Source organism: Tenebrio molitor, chromosome 3, assembly GCF_963966145.1.
Source record: "Tenebrio molitor chromosome 3, icTenMoli1.1, whole genome shotgun sequence".
Classification (NCBI taxonomy): domain Eukaryota; kingdom Metazoa; phylum Arthropoda; class Insecta; order Coleoptera; family Tenebrionidae; genus Tenebrio; species Tenebrio molitor.
Genome location: NC_091048.1, coordinates 29,298,349 through 29,319,025, shown reverse-complemented (window position 1 = coordinate 29,319,025; position 20,677 = coordinate 29,298,349). Strand labels below are relative to the sequence as shown.

Below are 20,677 nucleotides of genomic sequence, written 5' to 3'. Positions count from 1 at the left end.
AACTGTCGAATCCATCTTCGAGGCCGGTGTTACTCTGGTTGGGTCCCGTCTCTCGAAATGCAGGTAGTCTCGAAGAAGAGCATCCTCTTTTTTGTCCAGCTCACCTTTACGGGGCCGCAGTCTTTTTTGTAGAAGGAGGGGCGTGGAGTGGACGAAACGAACACGTTTGGAGCGTGAATGAAAGTGGGCGTCACCTATGTATACGAAAGGTGGGAGGAAAGGAGCCCGCTCATGGGCCGGCCAATGAAAGTGCAGAGAGGCCCACCACAAAACCGAGACGCGAACTGCGCCCGATGACGTTGGTCATTTGTAGGTGGCAATTATTCTTTCTTCTTACTGGAAGTAGAGCGAAATTAAATAATTTAAACCCATGCAATGAAAATATAAGATAGGAATTAAAGGATGTAAGAAGCTCACAATAAATCAATTACAAAAAGTAAAGATGCTCCACACGGGGGACTCTCCATCTGGAATCGATGAATTGGAAATACAATCCACAGTACTTATACATAGCCACGTTAACTTCGCAAGCGTGTATTGTGGGTTGCGTTTTCTATTCCGTCGGGCTCATTATCACTTGTAAAATAACCTGTAGATATCTGTTACGCAAAACTTTTTCATTGTGTTCTTTGACCGAGCGTCGATAGACCGAGTCCAATTGTGATTGAATATTCACAGTACCTAATAATTGATACCTACTCCAAAGAAAAATAAATCATTTGTTTGAAATTAGCACTATGTTTTTTACTTTCTCCGACAAATGTTTAATAAGTATCTCGTGTGGTCCATCCTTCATCAACTTGCGGCACACATAAACATTTGTTTTGCCACCTCTTCAGGATTTGCTTGCACTTGTCACTTTGCAGTTTTCATTGTTTACCATTTTTGAAAGTATTATTCAGGTGTTTTGAGTTAGTAAAGGAAGCAAAAGAGTCTTTTTCAAGCTTAAAGTGAGAGCACAATCATCGAAAAGTGACTCCCACCACAACTTGTACAATACTTAAGAAGTAAATAATCTCTACACATTTTTGCAAATCGGTTTCAAAAAAATATATACAGGGTGATTTACGAGGAATAATGAGCCCGACGGAATAGAAAATGCAACCCACAATACATTGCAACAAAAGCCGGACATCGAAGCGGTAAATGTCCGGGTTTTTCTCCTGAAGAATTGCGGGTTGCATTTTCTATTCCGTCGGGCTCATTATTCCTATTAAATCACCTTGTATACATCTAGAGCGCTTGCACAAACTTTCCTCAAAATTACTAATAATGCCTTTGACAAAAGTGGTTACCTCGGAGACATTGTAGTGATATATCCAAGGTTTCTGCTTGGTTATCATCTGACACAAAATTAAATGTAAATTCTATCTCTTACAATTTAATTGGTTTACACGGTAAAAGTTCTGATTATTTTCAAATAAATTACGGCGTTCCACAAGGTTCTGTCTTGACCTCTACTATTTGCCTCTTGTATTATAACCACTTTGAAAATGTGATCGCTACTAATGGAGAGATTTTGCTGTACGCTGTCAAATCTAACAAACACATTAAAAGAAAGGAAAGAAGCACTTCCAGATTGATTCGCTAAACACAACCTGATATTAAATAATTCTAAACCAAAACATCTTCTTTATCTCTGAAAACAATACCCTTAACTTAATTTGCAACTACATTTAGACTGGTTTCTTGCGACACGCATAGGAAAACATTTTCTTGTTGGAGTTCTTTTTATAAATATTCTTCTTTGCGTCGTTTCGAAGCGCCGAATGAATACGAGAACGAAAATTGAGAATTGTAATACAAGTTTATTTGACGAGTTCTTGTGTAAATTGGGTTTTTGTGGCAAAAAACCTTCTATCGAATTTGCACCCCGAAAAGACATTTAAACGGCCATAGCCCCCTTATTAAACATAATACTCGTATGTATGACATTGAATTTTACACCGCTGTATTCCTCTTTTCAATGCGCTTCTTTTGACCCGAAAAAATTTTACGATGGGCGTAATCATTCGGTGACGCCGTGGTGCATACAAGATTTTATTTTTCAACAAGTCAAGGTTAATTGGACACTCGATTGGACATAAAAAATTATGTATCCATTAAACATTGACAGAGAACATAAAACACAAAAAAGTCAAAATGTGGAGGCGAGACGCCGGTAGCGGTAATTATGTTGATAAGCACTGCACTATTACTTGATAGTATTATCCGTAATAGTGTATGTACTCCGGCAAAATTGCCGTGCCGCCGGGTGGTGGAGGGTCGTAGTAAGTGATAGTAGTAGTTTAAAAGGCAAGTTGATGACAGTACGTCGTCGTCGTTGTCAAAAAATTGTGTCCTGGTGGACAGACATGTATTTTTATATTTTTCCTGAATAGGCGAGAAATTGTGTGCTAGTGTACAAACATGTATTTTTATATTTTTCCCATCTGTGGTGAGTTCTTCATAGTTGTGTCGAATTAGCTCAAAGTTAAGAAACGACTAAGTACAAAATTATCAAGAAGAACTGTTTGAATGGGTAACATTGAATTTGATTAATTTAATTGTTTATAACTGTAAAATTATTTACTGAAGGGTCTCTAAAATTGTATTAATGTTGACAAATGATATGTACATTTTTTCAAACTAATGAAATGGCAATTCAGCTTGTTATAAGCGATTGCGTACAATACGAGTACATCCCCATAAAAAATTTCCACGATTTTAACAATTTTTTAATCAGTACGAGTGTGCCCCAAAGTTAAAAAGAAAATATATTCCGAAAAGCAAGAAAACAGGAGCATATTGAAAATGAATTATAGTTTTTTTGCTTCTTTTTATTCTTGAGCAAGCCAAAAAATTAGAAAAAGAGAATATTTTGACTTGACAAACAGACCTACTTGATCATTTTGTATTCCTAAAAACAATTTTCTCTAATTCAAAGTTGTAGCTGTCGCCTTAATCGTCATCGGGTGTGTCAAGATCTACATCAAATTGACAACAAAATGGGCCAGGAGCCCCACATGCTTGTTGGGAAAAACTGTCATAGTTACAGGATCAAACACCGGTAAACTGTCTGATTCGACTTTTGACAGATCATGAGCGTTCTTGTCCCAGGCATAGGTTTCTACACGGCTCTAGACTTCGCAAAAAGAGGCGCTCGAGTGATTTTAGCTTGTCGAGACTACAAAAAAGGAGAGGCGGCACGTGAAGAAATTATAAAAAGGACAGATAATCCCAACGTATTTTTGAAAATCGTCGACCTGTCTTCTTTCGAGTCGGTCCGAGCTTTCGCCCAAGAGATCAACAAAACGGAGGATCGCTTGGACGTTTTGGTAAACAACGCGGCAGCGGCACTTGTCAATGACAAGAAGACTAAAGATGGACACTTACTGGCGATGCAGGTCAACTACTTTTCTCTCTTTCTCCTCACCAATCTCCTCTTGGGTGAGTAGATCGTCCTTCCGGTCGGTATGTCGCAAGAGTCTCGTTTCAGATCTGCTGAAGAAGTCCCAACCGAGCCGCATCGTCAACACATCTTCCCTCCTAGCCCGAATCTGGACCTCTTTCAGTTTAGACAAGTTGCACAAGTACAACGGAAACATCGAGGTTTACGCGCATTCCAAAGTGGCCATCATCTTGTTCACCAAAGAACTTGCGAAGCGATTGGAGGGGAGCGGAGTTACGGTCTACTCTTTGCACCCCGGCGCTGTCAAAACCGACATTTTTAGAAACGCGGAAGGATGGGCGGGGAGTTTTATAACGGCGCTCTTCAAGAGATTGATGAATTTCTTTTTTAAGGTGAGTTTCCTAGAATTAAAGGGGAGAGTTCTGTGAGGGGGTTGCAGACGTCCGAAGAAGGTGCCCAGACTACCATTTATTGTGCGGTCGAGAAGAACATAGAGAAGTTCAGCGGACACCATTTTGAGGAGTGCCGAAGAGTCAACGATTACAAGAGGGCGACGGTTCCGGGACTCGGCGAGAAGTTGTGGAGGGAGAGTGAGGAAGTTGTGAATTTGACACACTAGGAGAAAATGGAGGGAACCTGGAAACTAGTTTTATTGGTGGGTGGTCGCAATAAGAAGATACTCGTAATGTCAAGGTTGTAAAAATTCTTTTAGGCTAATAATTGTGAGGTAAAGATTTGAATTGTAAAAAAGTTGTCATTGATAAATAAATTCTGGATAAAATATTAAGCGTTTTATTTTATTCAACCATTACGAGACGATTTTAAAGCAAAATTCTTTATTTTGTGTCCAAAGATTATCAATATTTTTTTTAATGACAACCCCCATGCGATAAATTGTACCAAATACTATTCCCAAACAACGTTGATTAACTGCTTCGTCAACACTGTGTATTCATCGGAAAGAAATGCAAAGCAACAACTGTTACATCAAAGATAAGATAAGCGTTATCTGCAATTTCTGTTTATCATTACCTATCGCCAACAACTCCATTGGCAAAATTTACGTAATCGTAATTTCACTCCGATCATGGACTGGTGCACCACAATTGTTTCCCTCATCTTGGGGGTCTTCCTGGCCTTAAAAATCTACACAAGGGTGACCGTGGGATGGTGCAAGAGCCAGACCTGCCTGGTGGGCAAGACCACCATCGTCACCGGAGCCAACACAGGTAGACCCAGAATCTAATTGTTCATTGGTGCACGTTTGCGTCTTCAGGAATAGGATTCGAGACGGCCCTCGACTTCGCCAAGAGAGGCGCCAGAGTGATTTTGGCGTGTCGCAACCAAAAGCGAGCCGACGACGCGAGGAAGAAGATAATTAGAGAAACGGGGAACGAAAATGTGGTGGTGAAGCTGGTGGACATGGCGTCGTTCGAGTCGGTGCGAGCTTTCGCCAAAGAGATCAACGAGACGGAAGATCGTTTGGATGTTTTGGTCAACAACGCCGGGATGATAGGGATGGGGGACAAGAAGAGCAGCGATGGACTGCCTCTGTTGATGCAAGTCAACCACTTCTCAAGCTTCCTTTTGACCAATTTGCTCATAGGTGGGTCTGACTGGTTCGTCGAGTGTTAATACAAGACAATACAATCTCAGGTTTGCTGAAGAAATCCACCCCCAGTCGCATCGTCAACGTGTCGTCGATGGCTGCTAAACGCGCCTTCAAGTTCGACATCGACACCTTCGACACGCATGTTTCTGATAGGGCAAATTATGCAAATTCGAAACTGTGCAACATCTTCTTCACCAAAGAGTTGGCCAAGAAGTTGAGAGGTACCGGAGTTACGACCTACTCGCTGCATCCGGGGGTTGTCGAAACTGACATCTTCAACAACGCTAGAGGATTCTTGAAGATTGTTCTTGCTGTTGTTCGGTTGTTCGCCAAAGTGAGTTGAACAGTTTGAACGTGAAACCGATTTTGTTTGATTTGTTTTTAGACGAGCGAAGAAGGCGCCCAGACCACGATTTATTGTTCTGTGGCGAAAGGAATCGAGAAGTTTGACGGAGAACACTTCTCTGACTGTCGAAGGGTGGAACCCTACGCCACAACTACACCATCCGACCTTCCGCAGAAGCTGTGGCAAAAGTCTCAGCAGATTGTTGGGCTTAAACATGACGAAATTCAATTTTAACTGTTACTTATAAAGCAAATCTTCTTTAATAGAAGAAACATTTCAGAGTTACAGGTATTTGCTTCAACACTGTTTTTGCACTATTTCCATTAAAAGAGAAGTTACATGTCCAGTTACTAAATTAGGTTTTTATAATTTGTATGTAGATGCCATATTTCTTTCTTCTTACTGGCTGTAAGATGAAATTAAATAATTTAAACCCATACAGTCAAAATTGGTTTAATGATGATTTAAGAGTGACGAGGGGACAACTCAATTTTCTTTCTGAGCTTTAAAAACAAACAAAAAATATAGTTTTAGCGTAACAAGTTAAGGAACTACGAAAAAATATAAAATAGCAATTAAAAAAATTTAACAAGAAGCTCACAATAACTAAATTATAAAAAATAAAGATGCTCCACACAGGGACCTTCCATATGGAGTCTAGGAATTGAAAAAACAACCCACAGTACATTCGCAGCCTAAAATAGTCACGTTAATTTCGCAAATGTATTGTGGGTTGCGTTTTCTATTTCGGCGGGCTCATTATCACTTGTGAAATACCTGTATCTGTTACGCGAATCTTTTTCTTCTTTGACCGACCGTCAATAGGCTGAATCCTGTGTGATTGAATATTTACAGTATCCAATAATTGATACTTGAAGGAACAATTAACATGTTTGAAATTAGCATTACGTTTTTTACCTTCTCCGACAAATGTTTAATATCATTGACACCTCGTGTCGTCCAAGCTTCATCAAGTTTCTACTTGCGACGCAAATATGTAATAAATATTTAAAACAATAGAAACTGTTAGATTTTTCACACTCGCATAATTAGTTCATAGTTTAATTTCTGTGTTTCAATGTACTCAACATTGTTCGATGCGATGTCACGTGCCTCCATTATAAAACATTAACATCTGATTACTGATTAATTAGAAATTATACATTGATGAATTATACCGGTTTGGTTTAATGTACAAAGTTTACGGTTCAGAAGATTGCTAACTGACTTAATTCTTTTTATAAAAGTTCTCTTATCAAATAAACTCCAAGAAAAGTATTATTAAAAAACAAGTTTCATAAGATCAGTCTTGAAGCACGAATTCAAGTTTAAGAAACGAGTTATTTTAAAGAATGAGTGTTTCAAGGTCTTATGAAACGAGTTTTTTACACTATTTTTTGTAATTTGCCCTTTTTAAATAAAATGGTTACTTTAGTCATTTAGGGATTTTTGTGGCAGTTGGTAATGTCTTAATTTTAACCCAAAACACGAATATGGAAGATAATCAAGATAATCTTGCATGTACTGTCGCGAGCAAAAAAAACTGGTCGTCAAAATCATGCTTTGACGCAATGGAAAATGCTCTATTGTAAAACGGTCTTAAATATCATAACCTATCATCATGTTGTATGACATTAATTGACAATGATTAATTAATTTTTTGCCAGTTTGTTGACGTGGGCATAATCAGGCAGGGATTTTTTTTAATTTGTGACAATCTAACCAAATTTTGAAATGACATTGACGACCAGAATTTTTTGCTCGCGACAGTACGTCCCTTAAAATACCTGAAATTGCTAAAAAATACGGTAAAATTTTTCCACCGGACACTTCCTGTTCTTGACACATTTTCTAATTTAAATTGACATGCATGACAAGATAATTCCGCATCAAGCTTTGCCAACCTAAAAATTTTCGTAAAATGTTCCCTGAATTAATGGCTATAATGACATCGCAGATGATGACGTCGCGTTCGTTAATATGTCTATTGGAGAATCAAAATGGAAGCAAATTACAAAAATGTTTCTTATATCCTGGTTAGCTGTGAATTATAGAATTGCCGCTTCTTCTGGATTTGACAGTCTGTATTTGTCACTTTGCAGTTTTCATTGTTTACCATTTTTGAAAGTATTCATAAGGTGTTTTGAGTTAGTAAAGGAAGCGAAAGAGTGTTTTTCAAGCTTAAAGTGAGAGCAAAATCATCGAAAAGGAACTCCTACCTCAACTTGTACAATACTTACGAAACAAATAATCTTTACAAATTTTGGTCGTCAATGTCATTTCAAAATTTGGTTAGATTGTCAAAAATTTTAAAAATGTCCCTGCCTGATTATGCCCACGTCAACAAAGTGTCAAAAAATTGAGAAAAAAATGACAATTAATGTCATACAACATGATGATAGGTTATGATATTTACGACTGTTTTACAATGGAGCATTTTTGATTGCGTCAAAGAATGACCTTGACGACCAAAATTTATTGCTCGCGACTGTACATCTACAGCTCTTGTACAAAATTACTAATGCCTTTGACAAAAGTGGTTACTTCGGAGGCCTTTTAATGATATCTACAGTTGGTTGCAAAAAAAAATGGGAAAAGAGAATTTTCCTTTGTTTCATTTGTCAATTAAATGTCTACTTGACAATACCTATCAAATAATTTTTTAAATGTCATTGAATTTTGACCATAATTCTAACCTATTTTTCGTAAGAAGGTTTCACACTATGAAAAAATTGTAAAAATGTGTCAATTTTATTCTAACAGTTCCCATTTTTTTTGCAACCAATTGTACAAGTCTGTCATCGTTTATCATTTGACACAAAATGTAATGTAATTTTTATCTCCTACAACTTACATACAAAATTGGTTACTTTACACGGTACGAGTTTTGATTATTTTCTAGTAAATTACGGCGTTTTACAAGGTTCTGTCTTGGCTCCCACCATTTTCCTCTATATTAAACAATTGAAAACATAGAAAATGAGATCACTATTGGGGAGATTTTGCCACTTTGCTGTACACATTAAAGAAGACACCAAATGAAACGAAAGAAATGCATTCAGATTTGTTCGCTAAACACAATCTGAAATTGAATAATTCCAAATCAAAACGGATTCTCTTTATCCGAAAACAATATTAGATTCTGGGTTATCACGACGCGCACATGTGGATCACATAATCGCAAACATCTGTCGGAGTCGCACGTGGAAAGCCTTCTTCATCCTGCACGTGCTTCTTGGCCACTCCGACTCTATCTCTTAGCATGGCCCAATCAACAACACGGGTTATCATTATTTTTGTAATAAATACTCAAGGTTAATTGGCCATGGATGATTATGCACTCATTTAAAATAATATTTTAAAAGTTAAATACAGAAGTTTGTTAATTAAAGGCAGTGTTACTGAATAGGCGAGAAATTGTGTGCTAGTGTACAAACATGTATTTTTATATTTTTCCCATCTGTGGTGAGTTCTTCATAGTTGTGTCGAATTAGCTCAAAGTTAAGAAACGACTAAGTACAAAATTATCAAGAAGAACTGTTTGAATGGGTAACACTGAATTTGGTTAATTTAATTGTTTTCAACTGTAAAATTATTTACTGAAAGGTCTTTTAAGTAAAACTTTATTAATGTTGACAAATAATATATAAATTTTTCCAAACTAATGAAATGGCAATTCAGCTTGTTATAAGCGATTGCGTACAATACGAGTACATCCCCATAAAAAAGTTTCCACGATTTTAACAATTTTTTAAACAGTACGAATGTGCCCCAAAGTCAAAAAGAAAATATATTCCGAAAAGCAAGAGAATAGGAGCATTTTGAAAATTAATTATAGTTTTTTTTGCTTCTTTTTATTCTTGGGCAAGCCAAAAAATTAGAAAAAGAGAAAATTTTGACTTGACCAACAGTCCTTCTTGATCATTTTGTATTTCTAAAACAATTTTCTCTAAATCAAAGTTGTAGCTGTCGCCTTAATCGTCATCGGATGTGTCAAGATCTACATCAAATTGACAACAAAATGGGCCAGGAGCCCCACATGCTTGTTGGGAAAAACTGTCATAGTTACAGGATCCAACATAGGTAAACTGTCTGATTCGACTTTTGACAGATCATTGAGCGTAATTGTCCCAGGCATAGGTTTCTACACGGCTCTAGACTTCGCAAAAAGAGGCGCTCGAGTGATTTTAGCTTGTCGAGACTACAAAAAAGGTGAGGCGGCACGTGAAGAAATTATAAAAAAGACAGATAATCCCAACGTATTTTTGAAAATCGTCGACATGTCTTCCTTCGAGTCGGTCCGAGCTTTCGCCCAAGAGATCAACAAAACGGAGGATCGCTTGGACGTTTTAGTAAACAACGCAGGAATGGCAATTGTCGATGACGAGAAAACTAAAGATGGACTCTTAATGGCGATGCAGGTCAACTACTTTTCCCTCTTTCTCCTGACCAATCTGCTCTTGGGTGAGTAGATCGTCCATCCGATCGGTGTGCCGCAAGAGTCTCGTTTCAGACTTGCTGAAGAAGTCCCAACCCAGCCGCATCATCAACACATCTTCCATCCTAGCCCAAGTCGGGACCTCTTTCAGTGTAGACAAGTTGCACAAGTACAACGGAAACCTCGACGTTTACGCGCACTCCAAACTGGCCATCATCTTGTTTACCAAAGAACTTGCGAAGCGATTGGAGGGGAGCGGAGTTACGGTTTACTCTTTGCACCCCGGCGCTGTCAAAACCGACATTTTTAGAAATGCGAAAGGGTTGATTGGGAGTTTTATGACGTCGCTCTTCAAGAGATGGATGAATTTATTTTTTAAGGTAAGTTTGTCAGAATTAAAGGGGCTAAGTCTGTGAGGGGGTTGCAGACGCCCGAAGAAGGTGCCCAGACTACCATTTATTGTGCGGTCGAGAAGAACATAGAGAAGTTCAGTGGACACTATTTTGTGGAGTGCCGAAGAGTCAACGATTACAAGAGGGCGACGGTTCCGGGACTCGGCGAGCAGTTGTGGAGGGACAGTGAGGAAGTTGTGAATTTGACTAATTAGGAGAAAATGGAGGGAATCTGGAAACTAGTTTTACTGGTGAGACTAGTCGCAATAACAAGATAATATCAAGGTGCGGTAAACATTTGAATTGTAAAAAAATTGTAATTGATGAATACATTCTGGTCAAAATATTAAGCGTTTTATTTTATGCAACCGGTCTCGTTCCAAACTATATCTTCAAGAGATCTTCAAAATTCCAATCTACCGGATTGGAACAAAAACACTGGACCATTGCACAAAATGCGAATTCAGGGAAATTATCGTTTAAAAATAGTATACATATTATCTATTCACTTTGATTGTGACCACAACGAAAAACATAGTAGGCGCTGTTTAGCTGTGTGCTGCATACGTTTTACACTAAATATTTGTGTGGTGTGAACATGATGGAAAATGTCAGAATTGTCAAAACTTGACCATGATAGTAAAGCAATGATTTTTATGTATTTATCAATATTAATAACGGAAATCAATATTTGAAGTAGGAGAAACTAAAAACGTCTATCTGATTCTGTGATCACGTCTGTTGAAAAGTGGAGTTATATCCAGGTACAGATTATTTAACGTAAAAACTTCGAAATCACCTCATGCAATTCTCGATATTAATGAAGAACGAAGGAAATGGTAATTTGGCAGTAAGACAAACGCGAAAAATGCCTGGTATGAAGGTAATCAGAACTTTCAATTAGCATTGATTAATACAAATATTTTCAGATAAAAACTAATCAGACAGAAAGTTCAAAAAAATGATTTACAGGGGATGAAAAGGCAGAAGATATCAAACTACAACACTTACTAGCCAAAATGTACAACAAAAAAGCACAAATAGAGTTAACTTTATTGGTGATATTCATTTTTGTGAGTTGTTTTCCCGTTGGCTTCAATAAATGTCTCGAAACAAGTCAATATTAACCGTTTGGTCCCAACTTTGAGAAGACGACGTGGCATTTTCTTTTTGAATTGTAAAATTTTGTACCAAAACTCAATTTTATAGATATGCGCACAGTGTACGTTGAAAAACGTTTGCGCAAGTCGTTCTCCGTTCTGTCTTCTGTGAGCGTGACGTTTCTGTCAAAATGGCGCCTCCGAGAGTTGCCAACTGCGACTGGATTTAGTGTTATCTAAAATTCCCTATCAATAACCTAGCAACTGAAAAGTTACTATGGAGTGGTCACAATCAAAATGAATAGATTATACATAAAGTCCATTCATTTTGTATTGAACTTTTCAAGGTCAAATAATTTTATTTTTTGGCTTTGTAATTATGTTTTGTAAATAGTGACATGCAAGTAAACACCGTAAACGTTGAATTGAGCATTGCTAAATCACATTATGTTGGTTATATGCATGTCACTATTTACAAAACATAATTACAGTGCCAAAATTTAAATTATTTGACCTTGAAAAGTTCAATACAAAATGAATGGACTTTACATAAAACAACAGGTGGTGGTTTTGTGATTTTTGAATAGACTTTAGTAACTTTATAACAGACGCCATCTAAAAAATCGCGCTTTACAAGTGTATTGTGGGTTGCGTTTTTTATTCCGTCGGGCTCATTATCACTCGTGAAATAACCTGTATAATATGCTTGTTTTACACGGTCAAAGAAATTGACGAATAAATTCATAAATTAATTCATGAATAAATTGAAAATGTGAAAGTGTTTTACACGATCAAAGTTTTGCACACAATAAACTAGGGACTTTTGCACCGCCAATGTGTTGTCAACTTTATCCACTAAACTTGTCGGGGTGACAATGTTATGACAATGCTATATTATTATTTAAATTACCTCACCTTTCAATATCAAAACAAATAAACACTATAATATAAACAATGACAATAATACGCCGGTTGCCGAAACGATACCCTCACATGTGACTTGACAGTTTTCACACTAAAGTTGGTACAAATTTATAAACCGCAATGTAACTAGAATTCTCCAAAAAATTCACGAAAAATTAGAGCTGGTTCTATTTTGACTTTATTTTGAATTTATTCATCAATTTATTGTCGTCAATTTATTCACGACAATTTTGTGTATTACACGCAAAATAAATTCAAGGTAAAAAAATTCATCAATTTCTTTGACCGTGTAAAACAAGCAATAGATATCTGTTTTGCGAATCGCGAAACTTTTTCATTGTGTTCTTTGATCGACCGTCTATAGGCTGAATCCAATTGTGATTCGATATTCACAGTACCCAATACGCAATAACTAATATTCCAACACGTTTGAAATTAGCATTATGTTTTTTTACCTTTTCCGACAAATGTTTAATATAATATACAGGGTTAGGTATTGTAGTCGAAGCAGGCCATGCCCATGTTATTACATTTTTGCCGCTTTCATGTGAACTGTCAATTTTTGTCGCTGTCTGTCATTTTTCAGTGGTGTGAACACACCGTTAAATGTGTACACACCGCACTCACTTCACATCATTTTGATGTTTTCTACGTGGAGCGGCAACCATAAATTTTACATTCAGTTTTTACGCCTACTTCGACTACAAACATTTATAATAACCCTGTACCTACCTATCGTTAACAGCTCGTGTCGTCCATGCTTCATCAACTTGCAACGCAAATAATAAACATTTAAAACAATAGACACAGTTAGATTTTTCACACTCGCATAACCAGTCTGCATACAATTATTGATTTTCATTATATCTGCAAATAAAAGTTCATAGTTTAATTTGTGTATTTTAATGTTAATGTACTCAACAATGTTAGATGTGATGTCACATACCTAATACCCGTTCACTTTGTATTGACCGTCAGTGGTGCAAATCGCACACACTTGGCATTAACTTTCATATGAGTTGTCATAGTAACAGGTCAGTCATTTGCACCACTGACGTTCAATACAAAGTGAACAGGTTTTACTTCAATTATAAAACATTAACAACTGGAACTGATCAATTATAATATAAATGATATGATAATTAATTATGCAATTATGCTAGTTTGGTTTAACGTACGAAATCGGTTCTTATTAATTGTTGTTTTAATTTCAAAGAATTCAAATGAAAATAATTTTTTCGTTTGTAACACATTTTTTTTTTGCTACAACACGTTGTACCTAATAATAATTTAAATAACTTAGAATGCCATTTACATAAAGCGTTTTTTCGCGAGTTCGCGTTGATCTATCGGTAAGTCGGTTACTGTAACCACCTCGTTTTTGCGTGCGACGGTATTTGAGGGGAAATGATCATGACGTCATAAATTACGTCATACTAGTAACCTGTGTTAGGGATTTGAGTAACCTTGGTCGCAACGTGGGTAAGTGAAGTTGATTGAGGTTATGCTCTAAGTGAACTGAAGTGAACGATTGTTGTGACGAATTTTGTGGTGTCCTTTGAAAATGTCTGAGAGCATCGAGTTGGTTGAAATTTCCTTAAATAATAAGGGAGAAGATATAATACTTAATGTGGATTTAAACACAGCAAATATTCTTCTGAATGGTATTGTTGTAGGTATTTTAATGTTTGACTTTAAAAAGCATATCTTTCATAGATCCCGCTCAAGCTCAACAATATTTACAAAATATATTAAAAATTCAATCTCAAGATACAGAAGCATCAGTCTCACCTTCATGTTCTACATTTGATTCTTGTTCCACCAGCTTTAGAAACGATAATGATATATCAGACAAGTGCAATATATGGTGTTCAAAACGCCCAAATGCAACTGACCAGGAAGCTACACTTCTGTTTCTAAACCTTCGAGACAAATATGCAACAGATTTTGATGATAAAAAACATATAAAAAGTCAGTTGTAGAAAAAAATTGCAAAAGAAATGGCAGATAGCGGCTTCAACGTTGGAGAAGGTAAAGAGGCTGTTGAAAAATTAAGGCAAAAGTTTGCCAACCTGCAAAAACAATATTTAAAACACATTCAACATGTAAAACAAACAGGAGAAGAAAAAAGAGAACCACCTCCATTTTTCAATGAAATGCACGGCATTTTAGGCCATAAAGATAAATCCAATCCTAAAAATCTTCAAGATACGTTAGAGGTAACAAATGACAATACTGAAGAAGTGAAAATGAAGAAGTAAACCTTGAGATTGTTGACAAAAATGTTAGGATTAAAAATAGGTTTTCAACGCACAAGACTGTTAGACCAGCTAGTACTAATTACCAATTAATAAACCTGTTAAAAGAACAACATGCTGAAGATAAAGAACAAAGACAGAAACAGTTTTCATCATTTGAAAATATACTACTGAAGCAAACGGAACAAAGAGAACGTTTATTAGACCAATTTGAACGTTTAATAAAGCAAAAAGGAAAGAGGACCTCTTCGTCAGATTCAGAGTAAAATTAAAAGTAAAAGTTTTGTTTGTTTTTTGTTTTTAAGATTTTTAACAGAATAACATTTTCATTTATTATTGTTGAGAGTTTATAATTTGGTTAAATATATTTTTGTCACAGTAAAATATTCTATTGATTAGTTTGCCAAATTCATTGCTATATTGTTCCTTTTTTCATTTCCTAGTCGAAATTCTTCTCTGTTATTGTTGATATATTCTTCTTCATTCAACATGTCTTCATATATGTCATACTGCCACTCATCGTTATTTAAATAACAGAAATTATGGAGCACACATGCTACTGTACTGATTTCAATCGCCTTACTGACAGAATATGTATTGATATACTGCAGTCGTGCCCATCTCCCCTTCAAAATGCCAAAAGTATTTTCAATACAAACTCTGTCTCCGCTTAGACAAAAATTATGATGTTTTTCCGTTCTAGTCAAATTATTTCTCCGCGAATAAGGAGTGATTAACCAGGATCTTAGTGGAAATGCGCTGTCTCCTATTAAGTGGTATTCTTCCATTGGGAAATATTTGTGCTTCCCAAATTGTTCTATATGTTGCACCAACGATGAATTTGAAAAAACTCTGGAGTCATGCGCAGAACCTGGGTATCCAACAAAAACATAGGTGAAAATTTTATTCGCAGTACAAATACCCATACAGTTGATGGAATGACTTTGGTATCTATTTACGTAACTATCGTGCTGATTAGCAGGTACTTTTATTTTGATGTGTGTGCCATCAACGGCCCCTACAACGTTGGGGTAATTTGTAAAACCATTACAAATAACTTGGTATTCATCTTGTGTTTTGGGCCAAAATATATACTTTCCCTTTAATTGTAACAGTACGTAAAGAAAGGCATTGACTAAGTGCATTACTGTTGAAGGAACTAAATTAAAACGATCAGCAATAGATAACAGAGTATCTTGTTTGGACATGTACCAGAGAAATGCAAGTAAACCTTTTTCTGGCGGAATGACATGATTTCCTCCCCTATACCTCTTCTGTATGAGTCGTGTCTGATCGTTTAAAATTATAATATGTAATAACTTATAAAAGGTTGCTTTCTGCATTCTAAACAATTCAAAAAAATGAGTTTCATTATAAGTATTCAACCATATGTTATAATTCACATGTTGTCTTATATGCGTTTCCCTAATTCTTTTTAGTAATTTCCTTTTCTTAAAAAGAGTTTCATGCATTTTCAAAACGATTATTTCAGTATCGTTCGAAAAAAACGAATCCATTAACACAAAGAATAAATCCATATTTGTGGCGTCTGCTGTCATATCACACTGCACATAGAGTTAGAAATACACAGAACTCATAGAAGTGAAAAACTGAATAACTGGAAATTGTTAAACTTTTTAATTAATATTTTATAACAAATAACTTAGGGGAATAACACTATAAAATAACCGCTGCGTTTTCGCGTAAACTGTGTTACTCAAAAAGTGAGTAAAAGTGGGGGGAAACCGTTTCTAACCGAATACTGTTACACGGTTATTCGCGAAAAAACGCTTATAGTAGCGACTATCAAGAATCAACCACTACCCAGAAGACATCACCGTTAACCTAAATTTATTGCCAATGAAAAGTCAAATCTAATACTGTCAAAATTACAGTAACCCAAACAATTTTTTCCACTACTAGTCTCAGAAAGCATCATTACTGACTCTCAAACCGACCCCAGAAGTAGAATATTAACCAAGGTCATCAATGAACCGCCGTCACTTAGCAACGAAAGATTTTCGTTGATTTCATTGGTAACGTAGACGATTTTCGTAGCAACCGTTGAAAAATGAGAACTCGGATCGTCGCATCAGACAAAATAATTTGATTGATAATTATTATCAGAACGGGTTTTAACGTATCCAGTAGTGAAAAAAATAGTATATAAACCACGGTGAAGAAGTCCCTTATAGCCTTCGCGCCTCGGGCTCTAATCTTGGCGCTCTGGCTATAATCATGAACTTCTTCACCTTGGTGTATAATATACTATTTGTAGCTGATGGTATTATTTTTTAAAGCTGGCAACTGACTTTATTTGGTAGAAATAACATCATACCTCGAGATGCCCTTAAGTGATTGGTAGATTTACAAGTCTTGTAACTCAGTTATGAATAAATTATTTTCTTCTATTTTTTGACAACTTATTGTCGTCGGCAAGTGCCATTTTTCTCTGGAGCGCGAGTTCTGAAAGACTCTGTTGTTGTTATAGTAAAAAGTCAAGGTTAATTGAACATAGATGATAGGTATAGCTATCCATTAAATAAAAATAGTATTTTAAAAGACAAGATAATTAGGTAGATACAGTACGTTTAAAGACGCGTTAGTGAATTGTTGACAAAATTGCGTGCTGGTGTACAAACATGTGTTTTTATATTTTTCCCATCTGTGGTGAGTTTTTCATAGTGGCTCAAAGTAAAGAAACGACTACAAGGTGATCAAGAAGGGCTGTTTCACTGGGTCCTTTTTGATCACTTGTATTTCTAAATAGTATACTATTGGGGACACGGAAAACTGGGCAGATGTGTCATTCAGCTGTCAAAATTTCTAAACCATACCTTAGCTACTCATAACCAAGCTTAAGTTAATTTGACAGTTTTTTTGAAAATATCAATCATAATGACAGTAAAGGTGCATTTACATTGACACTTTTTGAAATGACAATAGCAGACTGCCCAGGCTTCCATGTCCCTCATTGTACATATTAAAATATAAGTTGCAGGAGGCGTAGCGGCGAGTTGAGGAACAAATGAGTGCATGAAGGACCTTCTGCAACGAATCTTTTATACCACTTTTTTCTATTTTGTCGCTTTATACCATTTTATCAATAAAAAAATAAAAATTTTAAACGTAGGGATTTTTGCGGTGGTTGGTGACATTTTTTATGTGGCATAATTTTAGCCGGCTGTGAAAAAAATTAATTTAAAACGTCAGATTTTTTTTTATTTTCGCATTTGATGTTTGAAAATGAATGCTCAAGAAAGTTTATCACCAACGCCGCCGCAAATTAGGCAAATTGCACAAAAGACATTAGAAAATTTACTGCCGGAGAAGTCCAAATCCCAGAATGAAAATTAAACGTTTTGTTCATTGTTATTTATTAATTTGCTGTTTTCTCTGCGAAATTTATTTTTTGACGTCTGTCAGTTGACACTTCACGCTACCAACATCAATACAGTAAATTTTACTAGTCTATTCTAACACTCCAACGACCTATTAAAGCACTCAAATGACGTCATTTGGGTGCTAGAATAGACTTATTCTAAACGCAAAATAGAAAAAACAATTTTCTTTTTGACAATTTTCTCTAATTCAAAGTTGTAGTTGTCGCCTTAATCGTCATCGGGTGTGTCAAGATCTACATCAAACTGACAACGAGATGGGCCAGGAGCCCCACATGCTTGTTGGGCAGAACTGTCATAGTCACAGGATCCAACACCGGTAAACTTGAAACTTTTGACTTTTGACAGATCATTGAGCATTCTTGTCCCAGGCATAGGTTTCTACACAGCTCTAGACTTCGCAAAAAGAGGCGCCAGAGTAATTCTAGCTTGTCGGGACCAACCCAAAGCTGAAGAGGCGCGCCTCAAGATCATCCAAAAGACGAAAAACGGCAACGTCTTGGTGAAACACCTCGACTTAGCCTCGTTCCAGTCCGTCAGAGACTTCGCCCAACACATCAACTCCACAGAAGCGCGTTTGGACATTTTGGTCAACAACGCCGGCGTCTTGGGCGTCGGCAACGCCCAAACCAAAGACGGTCACGACCTGGTCATCCAAGTCAACCACTTCTCAGTCTTCCTTCTGACGCATCTCCTCCTAGGTAGAGTGCACCACCGCGACTCCTCTCTCTCACCGTCGAGTTCCAGACTTGTTGAAGAAATCTGCACCTAGTAGGATTGTCAACGTGTCTTCACGCATGGCGCAGCTCTTCTTCCAGTTCGATTTGAACAAGATCGATCGATACTCCTCCGACTACGACATGTACTGCCAGTCGAAAGTGTGCAATATCTTGTTCACAAGAGCTCTAGCACAGAGGCTGGAAGGAACCGGAGTCACCACATACTCTCTCCATCCTGGGACGATCCGGACGGAGATTTTTCGGCACACCGAAGGAATTGTCAAGGTCTTGCTGTGTCACTTGTTGAATTTTTTCTTTAAGGTGAGTTGACGAATAGAGTTGTGCGGAGTTGACTGTGTGTCTAGGATGCTGAAGAGGGCGCCCAAACCACGATCTACTGTGCTGTGGAGCAAGGGATTGAACAGTACAACGGAGAGCACTTTGAAGAGTGCGCAAGAGTGGCACCGTACTGGACCTCGAAGGATCCACAGATGGCCCAAGAGTTGTGGAAGATGTCCGAAAAAGTCGTCTTCGACTAGACTTGTTATCAATCAGAAAAATAAATAGACGGGGATGGTAAAATTGTTTCCTTTTTGTTTGAACCTCCGATTGTTTTATATTCACTCTGTTATCGAGTGTTTTAAGGTCATGCAATTTTGACACATTTGCGAAGCATTTACAGCCTTTCATAAATATTTATCGCGAACTATTCATGTCTTATCACGACTCACGCTTGAATTATCGCGTGGCACAAAGCACACAGTCCCTACGCATTTTATTGCAAACAGAACCCCTTCTGATTCTTCTGTTCGTGACCCACACTTGAAATTTGAAGAGTTTGCTTTTGGTCCTGCTCCAGATTTGCTGCGTAATTAGGCACCAAATTCTACTGAACGGTCACGTATTTCCCGATTGGTCCAAATCGACAAAAACATTGATTGTAGTTGTGTTGTGGGTGCAACAATCGCGGAACAATACCGATTGTGTGGTAATATCGAGTGTCGCGTCGACCATGATGTACAACGTTCTTCTCGCGTTCTGCGGAGTCATCCTCACGGTGTACTTCTCCCTCACGTACTACCTCAAGAGGACGATCTGGTGCAGGAGTCAAACTTGCCTGGTGGGCAAGACCGCCATAGTCACAGGAGCCAACACAGGTAACGAGTCAACTCTTCCAGTACCATTCTAGACGGCAGTTGCAGGAATCGGCTACGAGACCGCTCTAGACTTCGCCAAGAGAGGCGCCAGAGTCATTCTGGCTTGTCGCGACGAGCAGAAAGCCCAAGACGCAAGAAACAAGATAATCGAAGAGACTGGAAACCAGAAGGTCGTGGTAAAACTCGTCAACTTCGCGTCGTTTGATTCGGTGAGGGCGTTCGCCAAAGACGTCAACGCTAGCGAAGAACGTTTGGACATTTTGGTCAACAACGCGGGAGCAGGAGGGATCGGAGACAAGAAGAGCAAAGACGGACTGGTGTTGCTCATGCAAGTCAACTACTTTGCCAGCTTTCTCCTCACGAATCTCCTCATAGGTGAGTCGCGAAACCGATCTGGTGGGAGTAGTCGAGTCTTGGTTTCAGGACTGTTGAAGAGATCCGCCCCGAGTCGCGTGGTGAACGTGTCGTCCCTCGCTGCAAGATTCGCCAATTTTCACCTGGACGATCTGAACAAGTTCACTGGGATACACAACTGCTACGCGAATTCCAAAGTGTGCAACATCTTGTTCACCAAAGAGCTCGCCAAGAAGCTGGAAGGTACCAGCGTGACGACGTACTCGCTGCATCCGGGGACGGTCCAGACTGACATATTTAGACACATGGAGAAGAACACTTTGTTCGACTTGTTCAAAGAGAGTTTCTTCAAAACGAGCGAAGAAGGGGCGCAGACCAACATCTATCTGTCTGTGGCCAAAGGGATCGAAGACTTGAACGGAGAACACTTTGACAATTGCACCAGAGTCGAGACTTACAAGAGCGCGGATGTTCCGGGACTTGCGCACAAGTTGTGGGAAAAGACGGAGAAGTTTGTCGAGTTGAAGCCTGAAGAAGTACAATTCTGATTTGACTGAATAAAACGTCAGGTTTTTTGTGTTTTGA

General features: G+C 37.7%; 4 protein-coding genes and 1 long non-coding RNA gene across 7 annotated transcripts; all 5 read left to right on the top strand.

Moving 5' to 3' along the window:
- The first annotated feature begins 2,298 nt into the window (after positions 1-2,298).
- Positions 2,299-4,169, top strand: LOC138126089 (retinol dehydrogenase 12-like). 2 transcript variants are annotated; one of them, XM_069041762.1, is made up of 5 exons: positions 2,299-2,437; positions 2,927-3,049; positions 3,100-3,429; positions 3,479-3,783; positions 3,831-4,169. In XM_069041762.1, exons 1-5 carry the CDS (start codon positions 2,410-2,412, stop codon positions 4,008-4,010), a joined length of 966 nt encoding a protein of 321 aa, XP_068897863.1. In that variant the 5' UTR covers positions 2,299-2,409; the 3' UTR covers positions 4,011-4,169. The 2 variants fall into 2 exon arrangements, with proteins under 2 accessions (XP_068897863.1, XP_068897864.1); XM_069041763.1 differs by having other exon boundaries at positions 2,305-2,437; positions 2,933-3,049; positions 3,831-4,153.
- Positions 4,170-4,420: 251 nt separating this feature from the next.
- LOC138126090 (retinol dehydrogenase 11-like) lies at positions 4,421-5,634 on the top strand. The gene is made up of 4 exons (XM_069041764.1): positions 4,421-4,620; positions 4,668-4,997; positions 5,048-5,337; positions 5,389-5,634. The coding sequence occupies exons 1-4, from the start codon at positions 4,479-4,481 to the stop codon at positions 5,581-5,583; spliced, it is 957 nt and encodes a 318-aa protein (XP_068897865.1). The 5' UTR covers positions 4,421-4,478; the 3' UTR covers positions 5,584-5,634.
- A 3,024-nt stretch (positions 5,635-8,658) lies between these two features.
- On the top strand, positions 8,659-10,525 carry LOC138126088 (retinol dehydrogenase 12-like). Of its 2 annotated transcripts, none has more exons than XM_069041761.1 (5): positions 8,659-8,814; positions 9,316-9,432; positions 9,484-9,813; positions 9,863-10,167; positions 10,215-10,525. In XM_069041761.1, the coding sequence occupies exons 1-5, from the start codon at positions 8,787-8,789 to the stop codon at positions 10,392-10,394; spliced, it is 960 nt and encodes a 319-aa protein (XP_068897862.1). In that variant the 5' UTR covers positions 8,659-8,786; the 3' UTR covers positions 10,395-10,525. The 2 variants fall into 2 exon arrangements, with proteins under 2 accessions (XP_068897862.1, XP_068897860.1); XM_069041759.1 differs by having other exon boundaries at positions 8,668-8,814; positions 9,310-9,432.
- A 143-nt stretch (positions 10,526-10,668) lies between these two features.
- LOC138126442 (uncharacterized) lies at positions 10,669-11,239 on the top strand. Its single transcript, XR_011157819.1, has 2 exons — positions 10,669-11,054; positions 11,109-11,239. It is a non-coding gene; the product is annotated as an uncharacterized lncRNA (long non-coding RNA).
- Positions 11,240-17,070: 5,831 nt separating this feature from the next.
- Positions 17,071-20,675, top strand: LOC138126615 (uncharacterized). The gene is made up of 8 exons (XM_069042408.1): positions 17,071-17,131; positions 18,059-18,181; positions 18,234-18,563; positions 18,610-18,902; positions 18,947-19,118; positions 19,409-19,738; positions 19,784-20,113; positions 20,162-20,675. The coding sequence occupies exons 1-8, from the start codon at positions 17,104-17,106 to the stop codon at positions 20,638-20,640; spliced, it is 2,085 nt and encodes a 694-aa protein (XP_068898509.1). The 5' UTR covers positions 17,071-17,103; the 3' UTR covers positions 20,641-20,675.
- Positions 20,676-20,677: the final 2 nt, after the last annotated feature.